This window comes from Odontesthes bonariensis, chromosome 15 (genome assembly GCF_027942865.1).
Source record: "Odontesthes bonariensis isolate fOdoBon6 chromosome 15, fOdoBon6.hap1, whole genome shotgun sequence".
Lineage (NCBI taxonomy): Eukaryota > Metazoa > Chordata > Actinopteri > Atheriniformes > Atherinopsidae > Odontesthes > Odontesthes bonariensis.
In genome coordinates, this window is record NC_134520.1 from 12,116,125 (window position 1) to 12,142,166 (window position 26,042).

At 41.7% G+C, this 26,042-nt stretch overlaps 1 protein-coding gene across 1 annotated transcript; it reads left to right on the top strand.

Annotated features, from left to right (window-relative positions):
• Positions 1-1,307: 1,307 nt before the first annotated feature.
• LOC142400927 (transcription initiation factor TFIID subunit 4-like) lies at positions 1,308-25,637 on the top strand. Its single transcript, XM_075486171.1, has 15 exons — positions 1,308-1,779; positions 3,398-3,519; positions 3,622-3,738; positions 6,226-6,354; positions 8,041-8,163; positions 8,497-8,586; positions 10,287-10,440; positions 12,079-12,201; positions 12,808-12,892; positions 13,037-13,197; positions 14,213-14,343; positions 14,636-14,761; positions 17,870-17,926; positions 19,710-19,817; positions 25,503-25,637. The coding sequence occupies exons 1-15, from the start codon at positions 1,308-1,310 to the stop codon at positions 25,635-25,637; spliced, it is 2,133 nt and encodes a 710-aa protein (XP_075342286.1).
• Positions 25,638-26,042: the final 405 nt, after the last annotated feature.

A 26,042-nucleotide genomic window follows, 5' to 3' on the forward strand; every position in this document is an offset into this window, starting at 1 on the left:
TGTACATAATATCATTTGAGAAATTAAACGGGGGGAAAAGAGAGTAAAGTGAGGAAAGGTGTGACAGATGAGGCCCCCCAGCAGTCTGGGCCTATAGCAGCTTAACTATGGGATGTGTCAGGATCACCTGAGCCATCCCTAACTATAAGCTTTATCAAAAAGGAAAGTTTTAAGCCTAGTCTTAAAAGTGGAAAGGGTGTCTGCTTCCCAGACATTTACTGGCAGCTGGTTCCACAGAGAGGGGCCTGATAACTGAAGGCTCTGCCTCCCATTCTACTTTTAGAAACTCTGGGAACCTCAAGTAAACCTGCAGTTTTGGAGCGAAGTGCTCTGTTAGGAAAATATTTTACAATGAGATCTTTAAGATATGATGGAGCTCGGTCATTAAGAGCTTTATATGTGAGGAGAAGAATCTGAAATTCTATTCTGAATTTAACAGGGAGCCAATGAAGAGAAGCTAAAACTGGAGAATTAGGATCTCTGCTGTTAGTTGGATCAGCTGGAGGCTTTTCAGAGAATATGTGGGACAGCCCAATAATAAAGAATTACAGAATTTTCTTAACTTTAACCAGCCTGAGTTTCCAGCTGGTGGCCAATTACAGTTGTTACATTTTGAGTTCACTTAGGCTTTACCACACTTTTCAACTTAAATATATGCAAGGAAAACACGAGATATTTGTTTTTTTTTTTTATTGGTAAGCTCTTCTTTCCCGTGTGCCTTAAATGCAGCACACGTCCCACTGAAGGTCGTGGAGTAGTATGCTAACCTATGCTAACAAGGAATGCACGCGAAGAATTTGAATTATGAGAATTATGGATGTGGCAGTAATTTGTATAAACCAACTATAAACTCTTTGGACATTTGGCAGCAGTGTACATATAAAGGTAACACATTTTATTCGTGTTTCCCCCCCACTGAAAGTTATTTCCTTTGAAGAACGTCCAATTTGGTTTTGCTAACTTGTTTATTGTGTGAAATTGTAAAAAAATAATTACTTGGAAGTTTTCTGCAGTAAACCTTGTTGATAACGTCTGTAGCTCGTATAGTTTGATTTTATATATTGTAAAGTGTGAATATTGCGAAGTCGAGCTAAAGTATTTAAACGTCTCAAGTAAACTGCTGATTGCATCACACAAAGTACGAGACTCATGATGGACAAGTACTTCTTTTAAAGGAATCATTCTTTTGGTGGATTGCACCTCTTCTTCTTTTTTTTTTTTTAGCACAACATTGTTAATGCTTTTCGTCTTTTGTTTTCATTACATAAATGACCAATTGTGTGATATTAATCCCACTTTCCTTTCAGATGGCCACAAATAAGGTGGTTAAAGATGCCCAAAAGCTTGACTCCAGTGGAGCATTGGATGGGAATGGGGAATCAGCTACTCAGGTCAGGATAATACAAGTGCCAGCCAAATGTGGGGCCAAAACTGCTGTCAACCCCCCATCTACTGCTGCAAGTAACTCGAGGAGCGAATCGGTTACTGGTCTTTGTAAAGTTATTCCGAGTATTCAGGAGCACCAGCACACCTCCTCTGCAGTTCCAGGGCCTCTCACTTCCCATTCCTCTGTCATGTTGGTTGCAAAGACGGCAGCAACCCCTGGAAGAGTGAGTATTGCCAACCAGCAGGTAGCAAAACAAGCTGTGAGTCAGGTCACAACCTCAGGAAGGACAGTGGTGATAACTGTGCCCAGATCAGCAGCTCCACAGCCACCTGCCCCTGCACTGCCGCAGGCTGCTTCCCCACAGCTACCTGCTAATATCCAGATACCGCCGGGTGAGTTGCAGCAGACCAATGACATAACTGTCTTCATTGCTGATATTTTCTACATGTCCATAGATTCAGTCTGCTGCATGTTAAACCTTTGTCACTCTTCCACTTCACGATTCAGTGTATCTAAGGATGCATCCTGAAGTAAGCATATATATAACCACATTGCTATACTTTCATTGATGAATACAAGCTGTCAGTTGAGTCAGAATGCATTTTGTATTAAGTGCTTTCAAAAGTCATAACAAGGCAAGGCAAGTTTATTTGTATAGCAGAATTCAAAAACAAGGCGATTCAAAGTGCTTTACAGAGACATTAAAACAGTAGAAATAAAAAGCAGGATTTAAATCTTAAATAAAAAAGAAAGAAAGAAGAACAATAGATCAAATCAGATAAAATCAGGAGTTAAAATGTGATTAAGTTTTGAAACTCAAGCTTCAGATTTGGAGCTTTATTCAAATGCAGCTGAAAATAGGTGTGTCTTCAACCTGGACTTAAATACACTGAGTGTTTCAGCTGTAATGACCTCAGAGCTGGACTGATGTGGTCCACTTTTTTGGTCTTAGTGAGGACTCGAGCAGCAGAGTTCTGAATAAGCTGCAGTTGTCTAACTGACTTTTTAGGTAGACCTGTAAAGATGCTGTTACAGTAGTCAAGCCGACTAAAGATGAATGCATGGACTAGTTTTTCCAGGTCCTGCTGACACATCTGATCTTTTAACCATGATATATTCTTAAGGTGATAGTAGGCTGACTTTGTTACTGCCCTAATGTGTTTTTCCAAATTTAGGTCTGAGTCCATCATTGCACCCAGATTTCTGGCCTGGTTGGTAGTTTCTAGGTGTATAGATTGAAGTTCTGTGGTGACCTGTAATCGTTTCTCTTTGGCTCCAAAAACAATTACCTCAGTTTTGTTTTTGTTTAGCTGGAGAAAGTTGTGGCACATCCAGTCATTAATCTCCTCAATGCATTTACCAAGGGCCTGTACAGGGCCTCGGTCTCCTGGTGACATTGTAATATATATCTGCGTGTCATCTGCATAGCTATGGTAGTTTATTCTGTTGGTTTTTATAATCTGTACATAATAACCGCAGTCTTTAATGTGAATGTTTTTTAAGTAACAGTACCTGTCCATAAATTACATGTTACTTATGAATAAGTTACCACAAAAGCTACTACATGTAATACACAAAAGTGTACGTGATCAGCTTCACTCACCAAGTCCTTTACCTGGGTTCTAGTTTGTCTGTGTATATTGTTTGCCTATGAAATATGGTTTCATATTTGGTAGAACTGTGCTTCTTTTTTACTGTTTCATTGTCATGTTAATTTATATGTGGTATTAACAATGACTTTGATATGGAAATAATGAATTAGTGGAATGTCTGCGTCCACTCAAGGCTACAAATGGAAGTGGAAATCAGGTCAATTCATGTGCATATAGTTTGTCAGTGATTGAGATTTGTAAAAGAGAACTACACATACACACAGCTATATGTGACAAAAAGTTTGGATGCTCATTTCTGCCTTTTTGCACACACGCATCCCAGGCAACTCTGTCTTGTCAGGGAAGACGATCAATGGTCATTAACTTGTTAGTGATTTTGAATTCTCACTTGTGGCAGGTATGATACTGATCCGCAGTGACAGTGGTCAGCTTGTGCTGATATCTCAGCAGGCTTTGGCACAGGCTCAACAGGGATCAAGAGTTGTTAGTGGTCAAGCACCCAGAATGCTGAGCCGACAGGTGTGTATGCTCCTGTTTTTCATTTACGTTGATTTTATTACAAAAAGCAAACAAACATTTTTACAGATTCTGTGGTTTTAACTGTGACTGTGTGCAATTCAGGTATCCACAGTCGCTGGAAGTAAAAGTAATGAGAAGGTAACAGTGATCAGGATGGCAGCCCCTTCCACTTTCCAGCCAGCACCAGTCCAGAAGAAGGCTGTGGTAAAGACTCATCAAGTCATTGACGGTTAAGAGTCAGTAGATCCTACAGTGTTGGTGTTATCTGTCCTGGGTTCTTTCATAGCTGTATGTACCCCTGGTAAACAACTGCTGCTGAGGATATACTATCAAACATGAACTTCAAATCAGAGATATTACTTGTTTCGATTCAAATGTAATGATAAAACTTCATCTGTCATTGCCAGTGGTTACAGAGAGACACTTAAATGGATTCTCTTCAAGCTCAGTAACTTAACCACGGCAGGACCATGAGAATGGATGAGTCATGTCTTTGACCCAGTTTGACCCAGCTTTCTTCAAACGGGAATGAAAATGAATATGCAGTCATATCAAAATGATCAGATGTTTGTGACGATCTCCCTTTTATGTCTAAAGTTCTTGAAAAAATAGTTGTAGCTGAACTTTATAATCATTTCCACAGAAATAATCTGTTTGAAGAGTTTCAGTCAGGATTCAGAGTGCATCATAGCACAGAAACAGCACTGGTGAAAGTTACCAATGATCTCCTCTTAGCCTCTGATAGCGGACTTGTGTCTGTGCTTGTCCTGTTGGATCTCAGTGCTGCATTTGATACGGTCGATCACAGTATCTTATTACAGAGACTTGAACATGTTATTGGGATTAAAGAAACTGCATTAGGCTGGTTTAAGTCATATTTATCTGATAGATTTCAGTTTGTTCTTGTAAATGAAGAATCTTCCTCACACACCAGAGTAAGTCATGGAGTTCCCCAGAGTTCTGTGCTTGGACTGATTCTTTTCACTTTATACATGCTTCCATTAGGTAACATTATTAGACAGCATAGCATAAATGTCCATTGCTATGCTGATGATACTCAGCTGTACTTATCTATGAAACCAGAACCCAATAGGTTGGTCAGACTACAAGCATGTCTTAAAGACATAAAGACCTGGATGACTCAGAACTTTCTGCTTCTAAACTCAACAAACTGAAGTCGTTATCTTTGGACCTGAGGGCTTCAGGGAGAAATTGTCCAGTTATATAATTACTCTAGATGGTATTTCCTTGGCTTCTAGTCCTACAGTGAGGAACCTTGGAATTATTTTTGACCAGAATTTATCATTTGACTCGCATATAAAACAGGTTACTAGGACTGCCTTCTTTCACCTTCGTAATATTGTTAAAATCAGGAACATCCTGTCTCAGAGTGATGCAGAAAAACTGTTCCATGCATTTGTTACTTCAGGATTGGACTACTGTAATTCTTTATCATTGGGCTGTCCCACATATTCTCTGAAAATTCCCCAGCTGATCCAAAATGCTGTCTCTTTTCTTTCCTCTCAAACCCCAGCTGGTTGAGGCGGATGGCCACCCTTCCTCAGTCTGGTTCTGTCAGAGGTTTCTTCCTGTTAAAAGGGAGTTTGAATTGGCTCTGTTTGAATGAATTGGATTATTTTGAAATTAATTATGATTACAATGAACTGAACTCCAATTGGCTTGAATTGGACTATATTATTGAAGTGCCTTGAGATGATATTTTTTGTAATTTGGCGCTATATAAATAAATTGAATTGAATTACAGGTTTGATAGTGACAGCACTTGTGTTAATCTGCATAGCAGTGCATGATCAGACAGCTGGTCATGAACTGTGTTGGTTTCCCTACATTTCAAGTAAAGAAGCGGAATAATTCTGTTTATGTATTCTTGAAATAATGTGGAGGTAACTGCAAGAAGCGCAGTAATATGATGTCTTAAAATAGAATCAAAAGAGTTTGAACTGGACTTCCTTTTTCTTGGTTCTTGAAGACATTCACCACTCATCCTTAAGGCTTCTTCAGTTCTTAAAATAGAACCTCTGCATTCAGTCAGTGTAGTGAGGTATGTGGACAGTGCAGTCGCTGGTAGCTTGTGTAATGAGCCAGTATCGCACACAAACACAGGAGATGTTCAGGAGAGTGTGTGGACTTTTTCCACAGTTAAAAGAACAAGAGGTCTGGAGAAAATGTTACAGACATTTTGTACTCACCTGCCACCACTCGTGAACATCTCAGGTCTTTAGGGTTGTTGTGTGTGTGTGTGTGTGTGTGTGTGTGTGTGTGCGTGTGTGCGTGTGTGTGAAAACTACAGCTGAGGGTTTGTTAAAAAAACCTACTTTATCACTGTTGCTGTTCCAGGCTGCTTCCTAACAACACATGAGCAGCATCACAGTTTGGGCTTATGGTGCGGCTGCTTGTTACCAGGAGCTTCATTTGTCCAAATGTATTAATTGTGTTAGTTCATGAAGTTCCAGGGTGTTCCAGTCATATGGTCAGAGTACACATGCTGACAGGTCCTACTTCCATCCTTTAGTGGCTTTGTTGTCTCTGCCTCCTCGTGCCACATTCAGGCACAGTTTAAGGCAGTCTTCTTTGTATCACGCCGCAGAAGCTGTTATTGGTGTGTGCATGCCTATAACTGTAAAGGTGAATATCTTTTCTCACCCCATGTTTATGGTTTTGGGTGAAAGCTTCCATTCCGTTCAGGTGATTGGGGTTGCTCCCAGACCAGCTGTGGTTCAGAACATCAGCGCTGTGTCCGAACGAGGGAGCCATTCTCACACTCAGGCTGCCCCAACAGACACCCAGAAGGAGCCACCAAGGACCTTCAGTCAGGTGAGTCATTCCCACCTCTGGCTTGTATATTCACTCTGGATAGGAAAATAATTCCGAATCCCATTTTAAAACGGTTGTCCTTAGTGAAACAACATGGGACAGACCAACAAAAGTGTCATCTGTTTTGCAGGTAGAATTTAAAGTTGGTGAAAAAACAAATGGCATAAGAGCAAGTCTTCTGTGACTAGTGAAAATCTGTGTATTTTATCAGTGTCGGTACTTCGGAAATCTGACATTATCTAATACAATCCATTTGTGGAAGTCTCCCTGCTGAACTGATCATATTTATCTGTGATTTATTTATTCCATGTGTTGATTTGTCAAATAGAATAACATTAAAGGGATATTCCGGAGTAAAATGCACTTTAGGTCAATTTACGGGATGTTGGGAGTACATACGTTGAGTTGACATCAAAATCATTTAATTCTGATGTGTTTTGAGAATTTTGATTTGACCGTTTTCAGCCAAAAGTCGTTAGCCTGGAGGAGAGTGGGGCATATGGTATCGCCGCTACAAAACGCTATTTTTACACCTCTTCTACAGCTCCAAACAACATAACACTTACGTGGTAGTGGGTCCCTAAATCCAAACAGAAGTGTCCCGAGGTCTTCATGTGGTCGGATAGAGAGTCCAGAATGAATTTAATCAAGCCAGTATCTTTCCGGAAATGTTGCTGCTGCAGCTGGCATCTTCAGCGTAAAGTCCGTATAGTAGAGAGCCGAGTGTGGAGTAACACGCTCTGGAAATTCACAATTTCGTTGCCGTTTTTTTTTTTTTTTGTTTGTTTTTTTTTTTGTTTTTTTACAAACATAGTCCAGTATTTCTTTCGAAAGTGAAATGAAGTTGTATGCAACAGCAAAGCCTAGCTTACTAACAGGTTGGAATTTTATAAAATGTCACGTGACCTTACGTCTCGCGTGACCTAGCCTCCTGTTTACGGAAGACGTCTTTTGCGTGACTGGAGTGACCATCACAGAAGAAGGAGAGGTGTGTGAGCAGATTGTTGAACAAACAGCGGAGCAAACTTTTAGAGTTATGGTGCGTGTTTGTTCCCATCCTGGCTTTCGAAAGAAATACTGGACTATGTTTGTAAAAAAAAAAAAAAACGGCAACGAAATTGTGAATTTCCAGAGCGTGTTACTCCACACTCGGCTCTCTACTATACGGACTTTACGCTGAAGATGCCAGCTGCAGCAGGAGCATTTCCGGAAAGATACTGGCTTGATTAAATTCATTCCGGACTCTCTATCCGACCACATGAAGACCTCGGGACACTTCGGTTTGGATTTAGGGACCCTCTACTCACTACCACGTAAGTGTTATGTTGTTTGGAGCTGTAGAAGAGGTGTAAAAATAGCATTTTGTAGCGGCGATACCATATGCCCCACTCTCCTCCAGGCTAACGACTTTTGGCTGAAAACGGTCAAATCAAAATTCTCAAAACACATCAGAATTAAATGATTTTGATGTCAACTCAACGTATGTACTCTCAACATCCCGTAAATTGACCTAAAGTGCATTTTACTCCGGATTATCCCTTTAACATGCATTACCCAGCATGCACAGTTGTTGTCTTCGTGTGGTTTTCAGAGCAGTTGGGTAGGGGGGCATCCTTATAAATGTTTCAAGTTTTAATATTTCAACACATATGTGCCTGCCCCCCCCCCCCCTCATTTCATCAACAGGAGACTCTGGAAAGTGTGAAAAAGTGTAAGAACTTCCTCGTAACTCTGATCAAGCTGGCTTCTAGTGACTCCAGGTCTGCCAACATGGCTAACAATGTCAGAGGGCTGGTCAGGAGTCTGCTGGTACTTTCATTCTTCTCATCACAGGAACCTGTTAGCTTAGTGGAATTACTGTTGTATCTTTGAATTTCTACAGAACATTAAATGTTGTACACACATGATAGTTTAAAGCCTGGGTAGCATGGCAGTGATGGAGCTCACACATTTCTCTACACTTTGATCTGTCAGCATAATGGAAGATTTAAAGAAAATGAACTTTTCTGCAAAATAGACAATATATTTTTATACTAGTTAGTAAATGGACTATGGTTGTTTGTCCTGTTGCACATTTCTGTCCATTTGAAACTTTGAGTTTTTATTTTCACATGAAGTATTTATAGTGATTGTAACCTGCAGGAAGGGAAGATGGAAGCAGAGGAGTTTACAGAAGAACTCTATGATGAGTTGAAGTCAACTCCACAGCCCTGCTTGGTGCCATTTCTGAAGGTGACTAGAAATTGAACAACACATATCTTTTACAGACTCCTCAGCTGTCTGAAAAGCCTGTAAAGTATCAGCTCTCTGGCCAACCTGTTAGATATTTAATTATTCCCGTATGAATGATCTACTTTCACCAAAGTGTATGAACCTGATCCTGAACAGAACTGGACTGTGCTTAGCTATGACTGTTTTTATGACAATAACATGCAAAAGTCTGGTGACACCCCTGAATTCTTTTCTAAGAGCTTGAAAAATGGCAACTGGACTTGTTCTTGGATCTTGAGGACGTTTCACTTCTCATCTGAAAGGCTTCTTCAGTTCTGAATTAGATGGTGGGGAGTATCAGCTTATACGCAGAGAGGGTCGTTCCAGTCACACGTGTCACTGAACCCCCTGACCAAAGGAGAGACAATGCTGCATGTAGGTGGTGATACCTGAGGCCACCTCCTCTGTTCAAAGATGGTTTAACAGAGATGGCTTCCTTGACTCCTCTCTAAAACCATCTGTCTTCTCTGTCCAGAATGTGGACATCACTGTCCTCAGAGTGTCCCTTTGCCTGAGTCTGGAGGTGGGGCTCCTATGCTTTGCCATGTTCTTCTGGAGCTGTTGTTTGGTCTCTCCTAGAGAGAGGTCTGCACACTCCTCGCTGCGCTGCGCTGCATACACAGCACCACCCAGTCTGTGTTTGGGTGTTTTGTCCTTTGGGTGAAGCAGTCTCTGTCTGAGGGTGTTCTTGGGTTTGAATGTCAGGTTTATGTTGAAGATTCCTTCTGAGTTTCTCTAGCTGTTTTCACACTGAGACCCGCTACCTTAGCGGGTCCAAATTGCCACTTCGTCCCGCGTCGAGCAATGTGAACGCTTAGCGTATTAGGGGATCCGTGCCGCCTGAAGCCGAGTTCCGGGGGCGTTGCCTAGTGGCAGAGCGCCACACGAAACACATAAAATGCTGGGCGTGTACAAAGACGTAGGCACAACCCATGCGTCGGAAGTAGGCCTAAATACACCTGTCTGCATCAAATTTTTCAAACCAACGATGGCGGGACACCTTGAGGACTTGTTTTTGTTGCTAGCTGTTTGTTCGGTCACGCAAGTGTATATGCAGTTCATGGAGATGTTATTTCACGGGATGTGGATGGTCACAACGTGGGATGCCGCCGAAGAACATATGCGGAGAATACAAGAGCACTATAATGTCCAAGTTGAGGAAATCCATCGACAATTTGAAGCAGAAGAACGCGAACAGCATCGACGAAGACGTTTAGCTGTCATGGCTCTGAACACACATGTGTCTGCAAGAAGAGTGTGGAAGATGGCAAGACCACAAGGGTTGGTGTTTTGATCCAATGCTCTGAACAGTTTTGACGACGACGAGTGGAGAAAGTCGCTGTTGTTCTGTTCTCAGTGTTAACACTTCCAGCCTCTTCAATGCACACAGCACAGTTCAGAAAGGGCAGCTTGTGGTCTTTTGCATCCTCCCTCATCCAGCTGCAATTCCAAAGAAGTTGGGACGCTGGACGAAATGGAAATGGAAAGATTTGAAAGACATGCAATGATTCACATGTAGAAACAATTTCTTATTGTTTTACAGAAACAGATTCTTAGTGGCACTCCTATCATTCCATAACTCCTAGCTTAATGTTGTAGGCGTACCCTGGTATTTGGCTGATTTCTTCTCTTTCCTCTCATCATCTCCTTATTGCTACCAGAAAAGTCTTCCTGCAGTGCGTTCGCTGACTGCAGACCCCCAGTTATTTATCCAGCAGGCTTCAGCTTCCACCCGCACCCCAACAACACTCTCCTCCAACACCAAGCAGTACATTCCTGGCTCAGGACAAATCCTGAAGACCTGCCAAAAGGTAACCCCAGGATATCTGGTACTGAGGTGTGGTGAGCAGTAAATGTTTCAGTACAAGGAAATGTGATCTGGAGATGTTAGAAACATCTGATTTGTCAACATCAGAAGTATTACATAATGCAGAAACTGCTGTCAATGTCAAGAAAGCAATGTGGCTGACGCAGCCTGACGTGCAGAAAATCAGGGGCTGAAGAAGAGAGGCCGACTTCTGTTTTACAGTAAAATAATCTTTGCACAGTAACACAATGTAATGATAATTATTGTCATAGATTATTAAGTAGAAATGAGGGAGTCTGATACCAGGGAGATGGAACCACAAGCCCACCCAAGTCAAGCAGAGTCAGAGAAAGAAGGAGAGGGGGACATTCAGAGAGTACCCAGCGTCTCCATGAGCGCTGGCTGTTCACTTCCAGATGGACCCGCTGTGCCCTGAGCACCGACTGGGTCGTAGTCATAGAATAAGACTAAGAATGACTAGACTATGAAAACCATTTGCAATGAGATATTGGAATGTTTTAATTGGAGATGGAAGTTGTTCACTGAAGAAAGTGATTTAAAATGCATGCCAAAGCTAAGATTAGCAGCTATTTATTTTCTCTGAATTATTTTACATATACTGCTAACAATTACTAGCAGCCGCATTTGGAAGGGGGAAGTCCTGTCTGGAGAGATTGATCTGTTCTTCTAACCTCTCAGTCATTTGACCAGAGAGAGCTGCTCAGATTACTGGCAGCCATAGTTGTGGCGAAGTGAATAGCAGAGTCGGCAATGGTCCACATATGTTCAGGACTGCTCATTCTCACGCCACCTTCATTTTTCTACATGCTGAACTTTGTGTGGAAACAGGCGTAACCTTATTAGAACATCGTATGGTTTATACATGGGGTCACAGGGTAGTACTGAAACACTCCAGGAGAATCCTGACCTCTTCGGCACGTATGTCTCCCAGTTAAATTGGAATGACCTACCTGCAGAATACTTTGAGAAACTGATTGCACAAGTACTAAAGACTCTGGCCATCATTTCAGCAGTTTGGGGTTGCCTGTAATGAGGCAGCGTTCGTTCATTCCTGCTCTGTGCTCGGCACATTTGGCTTTTGCAGTTCTGAAAAGACTCCCTCTGAATTAGCCAGCCTTATTCTCCATGTGTATCAGGTCTATTCAGATGCACCGAACAGCTTGACTACATTGTTATGAGGCCTCCTTGATTAATTTCCAGATTTAAATGAAGGGTATGAAAAGAAAAGAGAAGTATCTCAGACTGAAGTTGTTTGTTGTCTTTGTCACGCTTGCCTTGATTGATCCAGAGCTAACCCCAATTTCCCCCCTCGGCCCAACCACATGGCCACAACCTTCCATTTCTCAGAGCTATGGTGTATTTTTCTTTTAGGAAGCAAAGAGTAATAGTCATTTATCCCTATATTCTTTGACGCCATTGCTGCTTAATCCCCACAAAAGAAAGGAGTACCTTACTTATGTAAAAGCGAGAGTTATGGCCCAGCGGTGGAATTGAAATTGAGCCAAAATACAAAGAATCTGTTATCAGAAGGCTGGAATGTTAAGGTCAAGTAGAAATGCTGAGCTAGTGTTGTGTTTTTTTTCAGAGAATATAGTCTGTTTAATTGGATTTAAAAATGCATGGTGTCCAGCAGATACAAGGAGTGGCTCTAAGACCTGCGTTGATGACATTAGCCCAGTCCAGAAAGTACCTTTCTAAGGGACCCACCCCAAAATACACAGTGGTGCAGTCCGGAAAGCACCTTCCAGGTAATGCTCGTTAAATTCCAAATTCCAACATCATTATTCTATTTTGAAGTCCATATCTGATGCAGAATGAATTCCATATATTGAATTTTTTTTAATTTTATAGTCAGTAATTACTTTGAACAGTACCTGGCTTGGACTTAAACTCTTAATTCCAAATGGAAGCAGTAAAGAAGTACTTTGTTTTTCCACACATTGCTTCTGAATTTTGATTCAGATTTTGTTAATTAGTATAAATAATGACATGGTGTAATGTGCGTTGCCTTTAATCTGAAGTTGTATTTATCTCATTGTAAAAGCTGGAGAGGACCAGAGTATGTTTATTGTAGACGTTGTTTTCTACATCTGACCTTTATGCTATCATTATGCTACTGTGTGGTTGCACTGTTGAGTTCAGCATTTTTCATACATCACTTAATGTTCACAGAAAGATTTTTCAAAAATCTACAGCTTTCAAGTCAAAATCATTCCTACAGTTGTATGCAGTCAAATACTTTCAACAAGCCTTTAAAGTAGGATTTGTAGGTAAAATTTGAAACATGGTGGGGATAAATGTACAGGAAACTTTTGTACAGGACTTTGATAATGGGAAATGTCTTCTTTTTATAGGGGCTTTTTCTGTGAAGAACGCCATTGCTCAGGATCCATCTCGTTCTACGAAATTTATCTTCAAAGAAAGTTCAGGATCCTACAAGTATTCCATAAAGTTTTGACCTTTGAGCACAAATTTGCAGCATTTGCAGGCTTTCAGCTGTGTTAGCTGATGTTGGTGTAAAGAGTCAGGAAGTGCGCAGTCTGTAATTGTCTTCACAAATATAGCTCTGCCTTTGTTTCCCAGAGAAGATGATGATATTAATGATGTCGCATCTATGGCTGGAGTCAACCTCAGAGAGGAGAATGCTCGGATTTTGACAACTGCAGTGGGTTCAGTAGTGCAGTCATGCCACGATCAACTGTTTCTCTCACCACAACCGATGCTCGTCCGAATACTCCACACGGGTACTGGAGTCCTACTCCAACATAGTTTTGTGGCTCTGCCTTTCATTTCACATTTAATCAGTGATGTCTTTGTTAATATGACTGTATTACTGCTAGCTGGTCACATTAGACATTGTTTTAGAATGCACAACGAGGCATCATTTAATCTGTTTACTGGTACTGATGCACCAAGGCTGGAACTGCTTTCACCTTAGGATTCTGTGTGTGTCATTTAGGCCTGAGGCCTGTCCTGAATGCACCTTCTGTCGCAGAAAGTAGCACAAAGCTGGTATTTAGTACCCTGGCAGCTGCTTCTACAGTATGTCTGGAACAATTATGTCAACACGACGGCATCCAAACAGTGATAGTCTGTTTATATGGCCAAGATTAAAAAGGGCTAGTTTAAAGATGGCCCAAATTAACTGAATAAAGAGTGCCAGACGTCTGAGGGTCATTGGCCTCAAATATGTTACATGCGGCTGGTACATTGTGTTTGTATTCATAATTCCCTACATATAGCCCCTTTTTCTGGTGCTACACATAGATTAAACAGCACTGATAGAATAGTTGCTACTATTATCACCTCTTTTAATCTGTGCGTTGCCATGGCAAAATGCAGTACTGGAGACACCTACAGTGCTACAGCAAGGCTTTATTTGCTCTAAGTGGCTAAAGCTCGGATCGCATAATATGGGGATTATGATGATGTGTGATAAAGTAAATCACATTGTTGGCGTAGAAATATTTTTTTTTGCCTTTCAAATTGTTAACCTTGCCTTTTTGGCTTGTTTTGTTAATTATTATATATTTTTTATACTCTGCATCTTTATATTTTCCAGCACTGTGTGCTATTCTTTAGTCGTTTGTTGCTGTAACCTTGAAAAAAGTCTGGCTCCATATAAACTGAGGAGAATGTCAAGACTATTATACAGAACTGTGTATTTGAATCAATTCCCCACCAGGCTAAGCTGAAATGTCTACGCGTACACTTCTGAGGTTTTCACCAGATGATTTATGTTTGCGCATCCTCTCTTAGGACAGGTGCTTGGTGTAACTGATGTTGGTCCAGAGGTGGTAGCTTTGGTTTCTCATGCAACTCAAGAGTGTCTTCGTGGACTGTTAGAGAAGGTGACTGTAATGGCAGCGCATCGCAAAGCACCCCTGACGGTATAGTAATCATCATTTTGATCCTGAACATATTGCCTGGACTTGTGGTGGTAGACAAACAAAAGAAGGTAGCAGTGATAGATGTAGCAATTACAAGTGAGAGCAATATCAACCAGAAGGAACATGAGAGGGTCAAAAAAATAGTAAGGGATGTTGGAGGGGAAGGCAACAACAGCCGTGACCTAAGCTGGGAGAATTGTATGTGTTTATATGAACTATTTCTACATATAAATATGGCAATGCATTCTATATGTAAAGTGTATGTAAATATTGTCACCTGTGTCGACAACAGGAGGATCGGTGGCACATTAAAATGAGTGACGTCCGCTCTCAGCTTCGCTTCTTGGAGGAAAGTGAGAGACTGAAGAAGAGAAAGAAAGATGAAGAGGAGAGAGAGACACTACTCCGTTTGGCCAAAGTAAGCAGAGCCTTGGGGCAATAAATAACAGAAAGAAATACCACATGGTACCACCACTGTTGCAACATATCTGACTGATCTGATCAGGGATTTAAAATTATAAAACAATGCATACAACAGATGTATATGTGCTCAAGCAGTGGCATAAAATGGCTTGTGCACACAGACACACAACAAATTTTGGGCCTGTCGGGCTGAAATGATTCTTCACGTAACTCAAAAAGATCCTCAATGCACCAGCAGGGAAGCACTGCCTGCTGGTGCAGGTGTGCAGCAAGCTTTGTTAAAAGCCACCGGGACGCAGCTCAGTTTGTATTTCTGACAGCATTATTTGGACAACACGTCACACGTGCTTCTTATTATTTATTTGTCAGGATACGCTTTGGTTACCGAATTTTATTTCCCTATCGACTGACTTCATATCATCAGTCTGATGCATCTGTCTCACGGCTGTAATAGTTATGCATGACGCTTTATTTTATACACTGACACTTTAAACGGAGACATTTTTAAATTGTCTGTGACTATTTAGGGCTCCTAAATTATTCATATTGAATTCTAATTCTTATTTTCATGGTAGCAGGACAAGGAAAAATGTCACTGCACATTGTACTGTGTATGATTGTGTATGTGACAAATAAAACTGTTGAATCTTGAATGCACGGCACAATCTGTCGGCGATAAACAGAGTAGGATCATCTTGTGCAAGAGCTAGGCTACTTTTACTTTTATTAGGTTATTATTTTATTAGGTTACACATGGGAGAGTTTTCAGTAGGACTCCTTTCACAGGACCGAGTATCTCCAGGGGGACGATGAGCCTTGGGGAGTCTGTGTGAGCTCTGCTGTCACCTACATTCAAGCAATATTTAATATTAATTCACCTGCCAATCTGTTCCCACAAATGGGATGTTCTTCCTTTGGTGTGGTTATCTCTCTCTAAACTAAGCTGGATGACTTGTCAGACAGACGTGGAGAAAAGACGTTCTTCCGTGGTTGCTGGGAAAAGGCGAAGCACTTTGAATAAGATGCGAGGTGCAGCTCTTTTCGTGTTGGCGGCGCCACTCGGCTGCGTTCGCTCTCTCCTCATTGGAAAAAAACGAGAAAAGATGCATTGATTAAAAGCAGAATTGATTTGATGGCGTGAAGGAGGACAACATGGAGCATAATCAGGAGAAAAATGTCTAAAGTCTGTGAGCATTTCAAACAAAGGCAAAGCGAAAAAATAACAGTCCGTATATTGTAATATCAAATTAGTCTAAGACAATAGCACAAAGTCAATGCATCGCCGCTGAAATCCCACAGTAACGCATCCAGTCCACCGAGCGGAGCAAACAAAAGCTTACATTTCGCATTAGCATTTTGAATATTGCTATATCGGTAGGCATGTTAGTTGAAATAGACTCCAGGAAAGAACATATCCAATTACTCGAGTAATTGATGGAATAACCAGTAGATTAGTCAAGTCGTTTGCTGCAAACGTCAGCCTTTGTAATGCTGTAAAAATATTGGAAATGTTGAAGGCAGCCGAGCCAACTTTATTTATAAAGCACTTTAAAAACAGCAGCAACTGACCAAAGTGCTGAACAAATGGTACACAAAGCTTTAAGAACACATGGATACAAAAAATGAACACAGAGAACACAGAAAAGACGATATGAGACAAATGAAATGAGCCCTCTCATCTTGGTCAAAGGCCAATGAAAAAAGGACAGATTTAAAAATATGTCCTCTCTGAGCCGTCCTCTCTGAGCCGTCCTCTCTGAGCCGTCCTCTCTGAGCCGTCCTCTCTGAGCCGTCCTCTCTGAGCCGTCCTCTCTGAGCCGTCCTCTCTGTCCTCTCCTCTCTGTCCTCTCTGAGCGGTCCTCTCTGAGCCGTCCTCTCTGTCCTCTCCTCTCTGTCCTCTCTGAGCCGTCCTCTCTGTCCTCTCCTCTCTGTCCTCTCTGAGCGGTCCTCTCTGAGCCGTCCTCTCTGTCCTCTCCTCTCTGTCCTCTCTGAGCGGTCCTCTCTGAGCGGTCCTCTCTTAGCCGTCCTCTCCGAGCCGTCCTCTCTGAGCCGTCCTCTCTGAGCCGTCCTCTCTGAGCCGTCCTCTCTGAGCCGTCCTCTCTGTCCTCTCCTCTCTGTCCTCTCTGAGCGGTCCTCTCTGAGCCGTCCTCTCTGTCCTCTCCTCTCTGTCCTCTCTGAGCGGTCCTCTCTGAGCGGTCCTCTCTTAGCCGTCCTCTCCGTCCTCTCTGAGCCGTCCTCTCTGAGCGGTCCTCTCTGAGCGGTCCTCTCTGAGCGGTCCTCTCTGAGCCGTCCTCTCTGAGCCGTCCTCTCTGAGCCGTCCTCTCTGTCCTCCCCTCTCTGTCCTCTCTGAGCGGTCCTCTCTGAGCGGTCCTCTCTGAGCCGTCCTCTCTGAGCCGTCCTCTCTGAGCCGTCCTCTCTGAGCCGTCCTCTCTGAGCCGTCCTCTCTGAGCCGTCCTCTCTGAGCGGTCCTCTCTGACCCGTCCTCTCTGTCCTCTCCTCTCTGAGCCGTCCTCAGCACATCCAGGAGAAGCTGCTCCACTGACCTGAGTGACCGGGGGGGGGGGCAGCATTATGAGGAGGTGATGCACTCAACCAATTGCATGTTCTGTTGAAGTGTGCCTGCTTTACAGGGATTCTATATTTAAAATGATGACAGAGTAACATAGAGTAACAGCAACAGGATGAATGTGTCTGATGCAGGAATCTGCTGTTTATAATCTCTGTGCTCCCTCAACCCTCAGTCCTGCTTAAATTGACATAGTTCTTATTAGTGCCAGTGTAGTATATTTCATATTATGCAGGACATCAGGATGGGGGGGTTAAACTGGCACTTTAGAGGACTGAAATATTTGTCAATATTCGGAATGGCTGTCTGAGAAAGTGATAATCAGTCCTGTAAAAATGAATTGGAAGTCCTGTAAATGAACGGTTTATACTTCTCCCTTCCAGAACCTGTCACTTCATAGTTACAGTAAACCTTAAGAACTTGGGAGTCTTATCTCTGCATGCTAAATCTCTATACAGCCTTGGCACATACATTTCTATTCAAGATTTGGAGCCTCGAGGGTCTGTATGCTTACTGCACGTGTGTCTCTCATCACAGAGCCGCTCCCACACTGAGGATCCACAGCTTCAGCAGCTCGTGCAGAGAGCCAAAGAGGTGTGTATGTCTTTCATTCTGCTCTTGTTCTCTATCGGCTTAGTCAAACGTGTGGATTTAAAGTTTGGCAATAAACAAAATTCTATGACTTGATGTTTTTTTCATTCAAGAAAAACCGAGTGATTTGAGTTTCAATGAGAAACATCTAGTACTTTTTAGAGCAGCAACAGGCATATTCATTCTCCTGATCATTATCCTGATGTTTTTCTGCGTTCCTCTCACCACACGCAGGGTAAGGATTTCTGGATATTTATTCAGTGCCTCGTAAAACATAAAGGTGCATAGCCCTCAAAGATGCCGCTACGCTTAGGTTGAATGCTAATTGGTTGAAACTAGGCTTGAGACAAGAAGGGGCCCATAGCAACAATTTTCAAAGCAGATCATTTGACGAAAATGATGAATAATAAAGATGCACAAGAAAAAAAAAAACAGCTGCGCTGGACTTTTGAAATCGCTTTTTTTCCAAGCTAATTGTTTATTTAGTGATTGGAAAGTGTATACAATGTTTTCAGGCAGAAGACTGAAAAGTGTGGAAGACATGACAGGCAGTGGTAGCAATGTAACTTTTAAAGAAGGGAGAAAAACCTCACCTGGCTTGTATTTGCTTCTTATACTCCAATCCAACTCCCAGCTGTGCATCCCCAGATGTTTTTCCTGACAAATGTTTAATTAGATGCCTCACTGCTATAACCCCTACACACGTTTTTGGTTACTACACCATTTTTATTGACATTCTTCAGGAATAGTTCTCCAGGCTTCTTGAAGGACATCCCAAAGCTCTTCTTTGGATGTGGGCTGCCTTTTGTTCCGTTCTCTGCCAAGATGATCCCACACTGCTTCAATAATGTTGAGGTCCGGGCTCTGGGGAGGATTCATCCCTCCATCAGACCTGTTGCCACTGATTTTCAGTCTTGTGTCATTTGGCACAGCTCAGCCTTTTCTCCCTGGTTCCCTTCCTTAAGAACGGCTTCTTGACAGCCACCCTTCCATGGAGCCCATTTCTGATGATTCTCCAGTGAACAGTCAGAGAAGGGTCCAGATGTATCTCTTGGGTCCTGTGTCAGGTCTTTGTTGAATGTTTTTTGATTTCTTAAGAAAGAGTATGTCACTTGTCCAGTTTCTGTTTTTCTTTTTTTTTGTCAGGACACACTGCACACCTCACTAGGGTGTACAGTGTTAGGCTAATAGCTCTTTGGGAATCATTTTGTTAAAGCTTGAAATCCATTTTTACGTCTGTTGAACTTTGGTTTCTTTAGCATTTTTGTCAGGCTGGGTAATGGAACAATATGGGTGATGCTGCCAGAAAATAAAGTCTCTGATATTTTTCCCCCTTTTACTCAATGCTTGAACTACTAGCTCAGAGGGAGCGGCAGCAATGGAAGTTAAAGAGAAACATGATTTTTTTTTTTTTTTTTTTTTTAAAGAAATGGTCCTTAACCACAAAGTTGAATTAAACAATAACATTTTTTTTGCCCAGTCCTCCTTAATTTGTAGGTTTAAGTGCCTAACGATACTATTTTTTCTCATGTGTAGACACAACACAGTCTCATTCCTTTTATTAGGTACCTTTTATGCTGGAATGATTTGTAGGATTGAAGAGTCTTTTAACAGAAATGTCAGAAAATTTTATTCAATAAAAGCTGGTCTGAAAAACTGATCTAAGAACACAAGTATATGTTTTTTGGGTTTTTTTTGCCAACATATTATAAAAACTCTGTTTGAGAACAGAAATATAGTGTTGTGTAATTATTATACTGGTTATGTAATTTTCCTATTTTCACAGTTACAACAAATAGAGGAAGCACAGTTGCAGCACAGAGAGGCTAACCTCACTGCTTTGGCTGCCATTGGGCCTCGCAAGAAGAGACCCATGGATCAGATTGAAAATCAGGTTAGTAGTTCAGCCTGTCAAACACCTAATTACATAAATGCCTGGTCTATTCCTGGTAAGGAATAGCTATTAAAATGTGAATACATTTCAGGAGTCTTCTTAATTACTATATGTATGGTTTGTATTGTCTGAATTGGTTAAGAAACATCTGAAACAGCCTCCAGATCAAAGAATAATTAATATAAACCCAAATATTACCAAAACATTCATGAAAATCACATCGCCTCAAAATCTTTACACAACAGACTGCAACAAAACAATTTCAGATGGTATTTCACAAAATACCAGGACATTTCAGTTACAGAGCGATAGATCTTGAAATTTCAAGATTGGAAGTTTAGGTGTTATTTAATGAATGAAGAGTTAGAAAAAACAGGCGAAACTATATTTCTGTTTTTCAAGTGGATGCAAGGCATACAGCTTGCTATAATTTACATTTGTGAAATTGCTAGATTTGCTCATTGTATCTTTGATACTTTAAGCCATAGTACTGCAGGCTCTAGGATTAATGATGAGAATGCTCTTTTTTGCTTTTGTCTTTGAACTTCTTTGTCAAATGGATCTGGTTGTCTCCTTCCTCTGTTTCCCTTCTCTTACATTCACGGTGCTCCTCTACTATACTTTGGGTATGGTTGAGTAGTTAAAAAGAAATTGACTTCCATTGTCTCTTCCTAAGCACATTTTAGGGTAAGGGAAAACATACTGGAAAGCATCAAAGGTTTAAGATGATGTGGTGGGAAAAATTCCTTAGGTCTTAGGAAAAAATGGCCGCTCTGCGACAAGAATCCAAACTCACTTAACAATTTGCTGTGATGTGGGTCTGCAGTACTAAATAATATTACACAAAAAGCTCACTATACACCAAGTACGTACTTATGACATTTTATAGAAGCTGTTATATCAATCATCGTAGTATCAAAAGATTTTATACTACATTACATTACATTACGGTCATTTTGCAGACGCTTTTATCCAAAGCGACTTACAATAAGGTCACAAGAAATCATAAGTGCATTTCCTTCCAAAACCAAACAGCTAAGAGCATAACTGGTGCTAGAGTAAGTGCGGTAAGTTAGGTACCTAGACAAATGGGAAGACAAAGACAATTTAGGAAACAAATAAGTGTGTAAGGAACTAGGACGAAGCAGGTGGTGTCCTAAGAGGGCGGATCAGGGTAGTGTTTCCTGAAGAGATGGGTTTTCAGCCTGCGGCCAAAGATAGGCAGCGACTCAGCTGTCCTGACATCAGTCGGGAGATCGTTCCACCATCGGGGTGCCAGAACAGAGAAAAGCCGTGACCGTGTGGATGGTGCGCAGGGACCGCTGAGTGACGGGGCAGCCGGGCGCCTGGAGGCCGCGGAGCGAAGTGGTCGGGCGGGGGTGTAGGGCTTGACCATAGCCTGGAGGTATGAAGGAGCTGTTCCTTCCACTGCCCTGTAGGCAGGCACCAGAGTCTTAAACTGGATGCTGCAGCTACGGGGAGCCAGTGTAGAGAACGGAGAAGGGGAGTCGTGTGGGAGAACTCGGGGAGGTTGAACACCAGACGGGCAGCAGCTTTCTGAACCAGCTCCAGAGGTCTGATGGCAGAAGCCGGGGCTGAAGATGAGCTGCGGGGATGCTTTGAGACCCCAGTCATATCAATGCCATGGCTTAGTGAGTAACAGTAACTTCTGTGTGGAGAGTATTATTCCACAGATGTTGAAAGTGAATATGTTTCCTGTGTAAGGCAAGGCATCTTTATTTATATAGCGCATTTCATATCACAGGCAACTCGATGTGCTTTAACATAAAGACAATGCATTTAAAAGAACAGCATAAAGCAGCATTAAAAACAAGCAATTTAAAGAGAATAAAAAAATAGAATAAAAATTAAAACAGTCAAAAAAGAGGGGGAAAAAAGAAAAATGTAAAACAATTAAGAGGATTTATAGCATTATGCTTTAAAATTATTTAAAGGAACTCAACCATAAGCACACCAACAGGGAAATGTTTTTAACCTGGATTTAAAAGTGCTTACAGTTGGGGCTGATTTCAGTTCTGCTGGTAGTTTGTTCCAGTTGTGTGCAGCATAACAGCTAAAAGCTGCTTCGCCGTGTCTAGTTTGAACTCTGGACTCCACTATCTAATGGAATGGAAAATATTAGCTCAGCTCTAATTTCAGAACAGCCAAACATTTTGGAAATGTTGGGATGGGTGCAACAATTGGCTTGAAAAGTGGTAAAAAGAAATTGGTACGAAAAAGGAAACTGCTGGAGGAACATTTTGCAATTAAGTTAATTGGCAACAGGTTATCAACATGATTGGATGTAAATGGAGAACCTTTGAGAGGCAGTTTCTCATAAGTGAACATGGCCAGAGGACCAGTTGTGTGCAGAAAACTTTCAAAAATTGTCCACAATAATGTTAAAGTGCACCAGAAAAAGAGATCTGCAGAGATTGCCACGAATGAATTGGAGTAGTTTGACAACAAGTGCTGATCATATCACACACATTATCGGAAGCTAGCACAGGTGAACTCCGCTGTTTAGTCTGCCTGCAGATTCTGAAAGCTTCACTATATTCCTGTTTAAAGGGAATTTTTTTTAAATTTCGTATTGCTTTCTCTCCATTATTTTCTTCTGCATTCTAGATGTCTCCTCTTCAAATCCTCTTGACTTGATGTTTTATTTTAGACATTACTTAGGCTTTTAAAAGCTCAGTCACTTGCTGGTATGTTTATGCATTATGTTACATGTAGAAAGGTGCCAAACTTACCAGCAGAAATCATTTCAACGGGACACAAGCCAACCGATTTAATAAAAATAAATAAATAAAATAAAAATAACAATTAATTAATTAATTTAAAAAAAGGAAATCACTGTTTTACCTAAAAAAAAAATCTTATTATAAAATCTCAAGAATATAAAGAGAAGGACAATTTGTCCAGAGCTAATGCAGCTGACTACCACTGGCGCAGTGCCATTCTAGAACAGAATGGGCCAAATCTCTTTTAAGATTGAATGAGGCAAAATGGTTCTGTGGTCAGATTAATTGAAATTCGGAAAATTGTCTTTGGAAAATCACGGACACTGCGTCGCCCAAACAAAATAGGAGAGCAACTATCTGGCACATTATCAGTGCTCATTTCAAAAGCCTGCATCTCTGATGGTCTGGGAGTGCCTAAGTGCTTATTTAACTGCCATCTTTTACATCTGGAAAGATTGCATTGCTTATCATGTAAAATCTTAGCAGCAAACCACACGCAGGATTAGTTTTCCTGTTAACTAATGTGAACCCTTTAGTGTCAGAATAGATTTTCATTCAGAATGACATTGGCGTATTTTGTACCATACCTCTGACTACTTTGGCTTTTGAACAAGGTGCAAACTGTGGACCCTTTCTATTTGTTCTCTTTGTTCATTTTGAATTACCTGTGTAAGTTATCTTTCTCAACTTTGAGACTTTATAGTCTTCTTTCTGCATGAAAATGTTGTGGAGACTGTGGTAGAATGAACTTGGTTGGCTGTGTGTACTGATCTGAGCTCTCAAGCTTGATGCTTTCTTCTACAACATAACATGCCTTAGGGCTTATTTATTAATATTTGTGTCCAAAGTTACATTTACTTGGTTGCTCAGCTGTACAACTGATCTCAGATGGAAGGAAAGGGTTTAGAGTAGTCACCTGCCTCCTCTCTGTTAAAACTGATTACCATGAACAGATTTATAACTATTGTGACATATAGTCACCTTTAAAAGTCCATCCATCCAGCCACTGGCTTCTGCTTATACAAGGTCACATCGCAGACGCAAAAGATTCAGGAGAGAAACCCAAACAGCCTCTCCAGCTCCTCCTGGGGGATCCCAAGGCATTCCCTGGCCAGAATGGATATAAATTTAATCCCTCCAGTGTGTTTGCCTTCTGCCCCGGGGCCTTCTCCCAGTTTTCCCGGACGTGCCAGGAAAACCTCTAAAGAAAGGCGACCAGGAGGCATCCTAACTAGATGCCTGAGCCACCTTAACTGGCTCCTTTTGATGCAGAGGAGCACCAGCAACTCCAAGTTCCCTCCGGATGACTGAGCTCCTCAGCCTACCTCTGAGGCCGAGCACAGCCACTCTCCCTGGCATCCAACATGCCCCATAAATGAACTATACCTAGTGCCAAGAATGATACAGCTCTTGCTTTGGTTATACAACGACCAAATAACTTACAGAAGTGATTGCAGTACCCCATACTACTACAGCATCCCCCACGGAATCCCTTAGGGAACACGGCGGTCGTAACCATTCACCAAGTACACAATACTTGTAGACTGGATGGTCAAACTTCCATGACCTCCTCAGTAACTCTGCAAGGGTAAAGATTTGGTAAAGGTAGATAAAGGTCCACTGTTCCACGAGATGGGCAAAAACCACACTGCTCCTCCTGAATCCGTGGTTCCACAATTGGTTGGAGCCTTCTCTTCAGCACCCTAGAGTAAACTTTCCCAGGGAGGCTGAGCAGTGTGATTTCCCCCTGCAGTTACAACACTGTCCAGTCCCCTTTCTTAAAAATGGGAACTACCACCTAGTCTGCCACCCCACAGGCATCGTCCCAAACCCATGTGATATTGAAGAGGCAAGTCAGCCAAGACAGCCCCACCATGTCCAGAGGCATCAGCATCTCCTTTTTCAGTTTGACGGCTTCCCTCACTGCTGGCATCCGATCAGGGAGGCCGTTCCTCTTAATCACACCTCTCCAGGTCACTCCATCATTGCCCTCATGGGAATTGAAGTACCCCAGAAGAACAATGGAATCTCCAGGTGTCACCCGCTCAGGGACATAACGATCTGGTCCTTTGTTCCACGACCTGGTCAAAAATCCCACCGCTCTTCCTGGATCCAAGTGTCAACAGTCAGTCGGGACATCCTTACACCCCGAAATAAACTTTCCCAGGGATGATGAGTAGCGTGATTGCCCTATTCTTGGAACGCACTCTCCGATTCACTTTCTTAAAAACGAGGTCCACCACCCCTGTCTACCACTTTACAGGTGTTGTCCTGACCTCCATACGACCTCAAAGATATGTCAGCCAAGACAGCCTCGCACTGTCCAGAGCCATCAACAGTTACACTTTAAGTAGATTAATCAGTGACTAGAAACACATGGTGTCACAGTGTGTTAAATTAATAAGCTATCAGTATCATAGCTTTTGCACCGGAGGTACCAAGGCTTACTGTACATTGTATACGATTATTATTACAAAAACAAAATTGTAACTTAATTTTAGTAGTATTTATAATCATATCTTATTCATTTGGACATTTTAGATGATGCACAACATACTTTTTAAATTGAAGGGTTTCCCCTGCTGTTCACAGATGAAGGCTGGACAGAGCTTTGTATGCCATATAGGCTGAAGCACTAATAAATGCTAAATTACATGACCTTTTTGTGCATAGGGCAGCCATTTTTTAAATTTGTGGCCAGAGTTAAATTCAGTGATATCAAACTTAGGGACACACTTCACTGGAGCTTTGAATTTCCATAATCTCAGTGAAAATGGAGTAAATCACCAACTTACTGCACGTTTTAGCCTTAGTACACAAAACAGATTTGCACATATAAATATTTTTTGGCTGACACTGTGTGTGTGTGTGTGTGTGTGTGTGTGTGTGTGTGTGTGTGTGTGTGTGTGTGTGTGTGTGTGTGTGTGTGTGTGTGTGTTAGGTGTCCCTGCTGCCCAGGCAGGGTGTTCAAAGAGTGACTCGGGTGATGCTGAAAGATCTGCTGGTGTGTATGGAGCAGGAGCACTTCCTACGTCACTCTCTCACCTTCTACAAAGCAATGCTTTCACTATGTTGATGAAGAGTTTCAGTCTTCTGGCTCATGGTAATCAAAGGAACTTGGATAAGGGCAACTGGAGAGAAGAAGTCCACTTGCCCTTATTCAAGCTCTTATGAATGCTTTCACTAGTAGGACTTTATTTTCTGCAGTTATTGTTTAAAATGACCTGTAGTTTGTGTTTGCATGGTGCTCAATGTTGGGATATTCTCACGTTTTCTCCTCTGTTTGTGGCACTTTGTATTGGGAACTTGATCTTTGTTTAATTTGTTGGTCAGAGAGTTTAGTAGTGCTGAGCCTGTGATGGTAATTGGCTGCCCTCTAATAGTATTTTTATTTTGGTTTTGCTGTTGATTTAATTTATTTGAAGGGGGAAAAAAAGTGAAAAATCAAAGTGGATACTGTTGTTAACTGGATCATATTCTG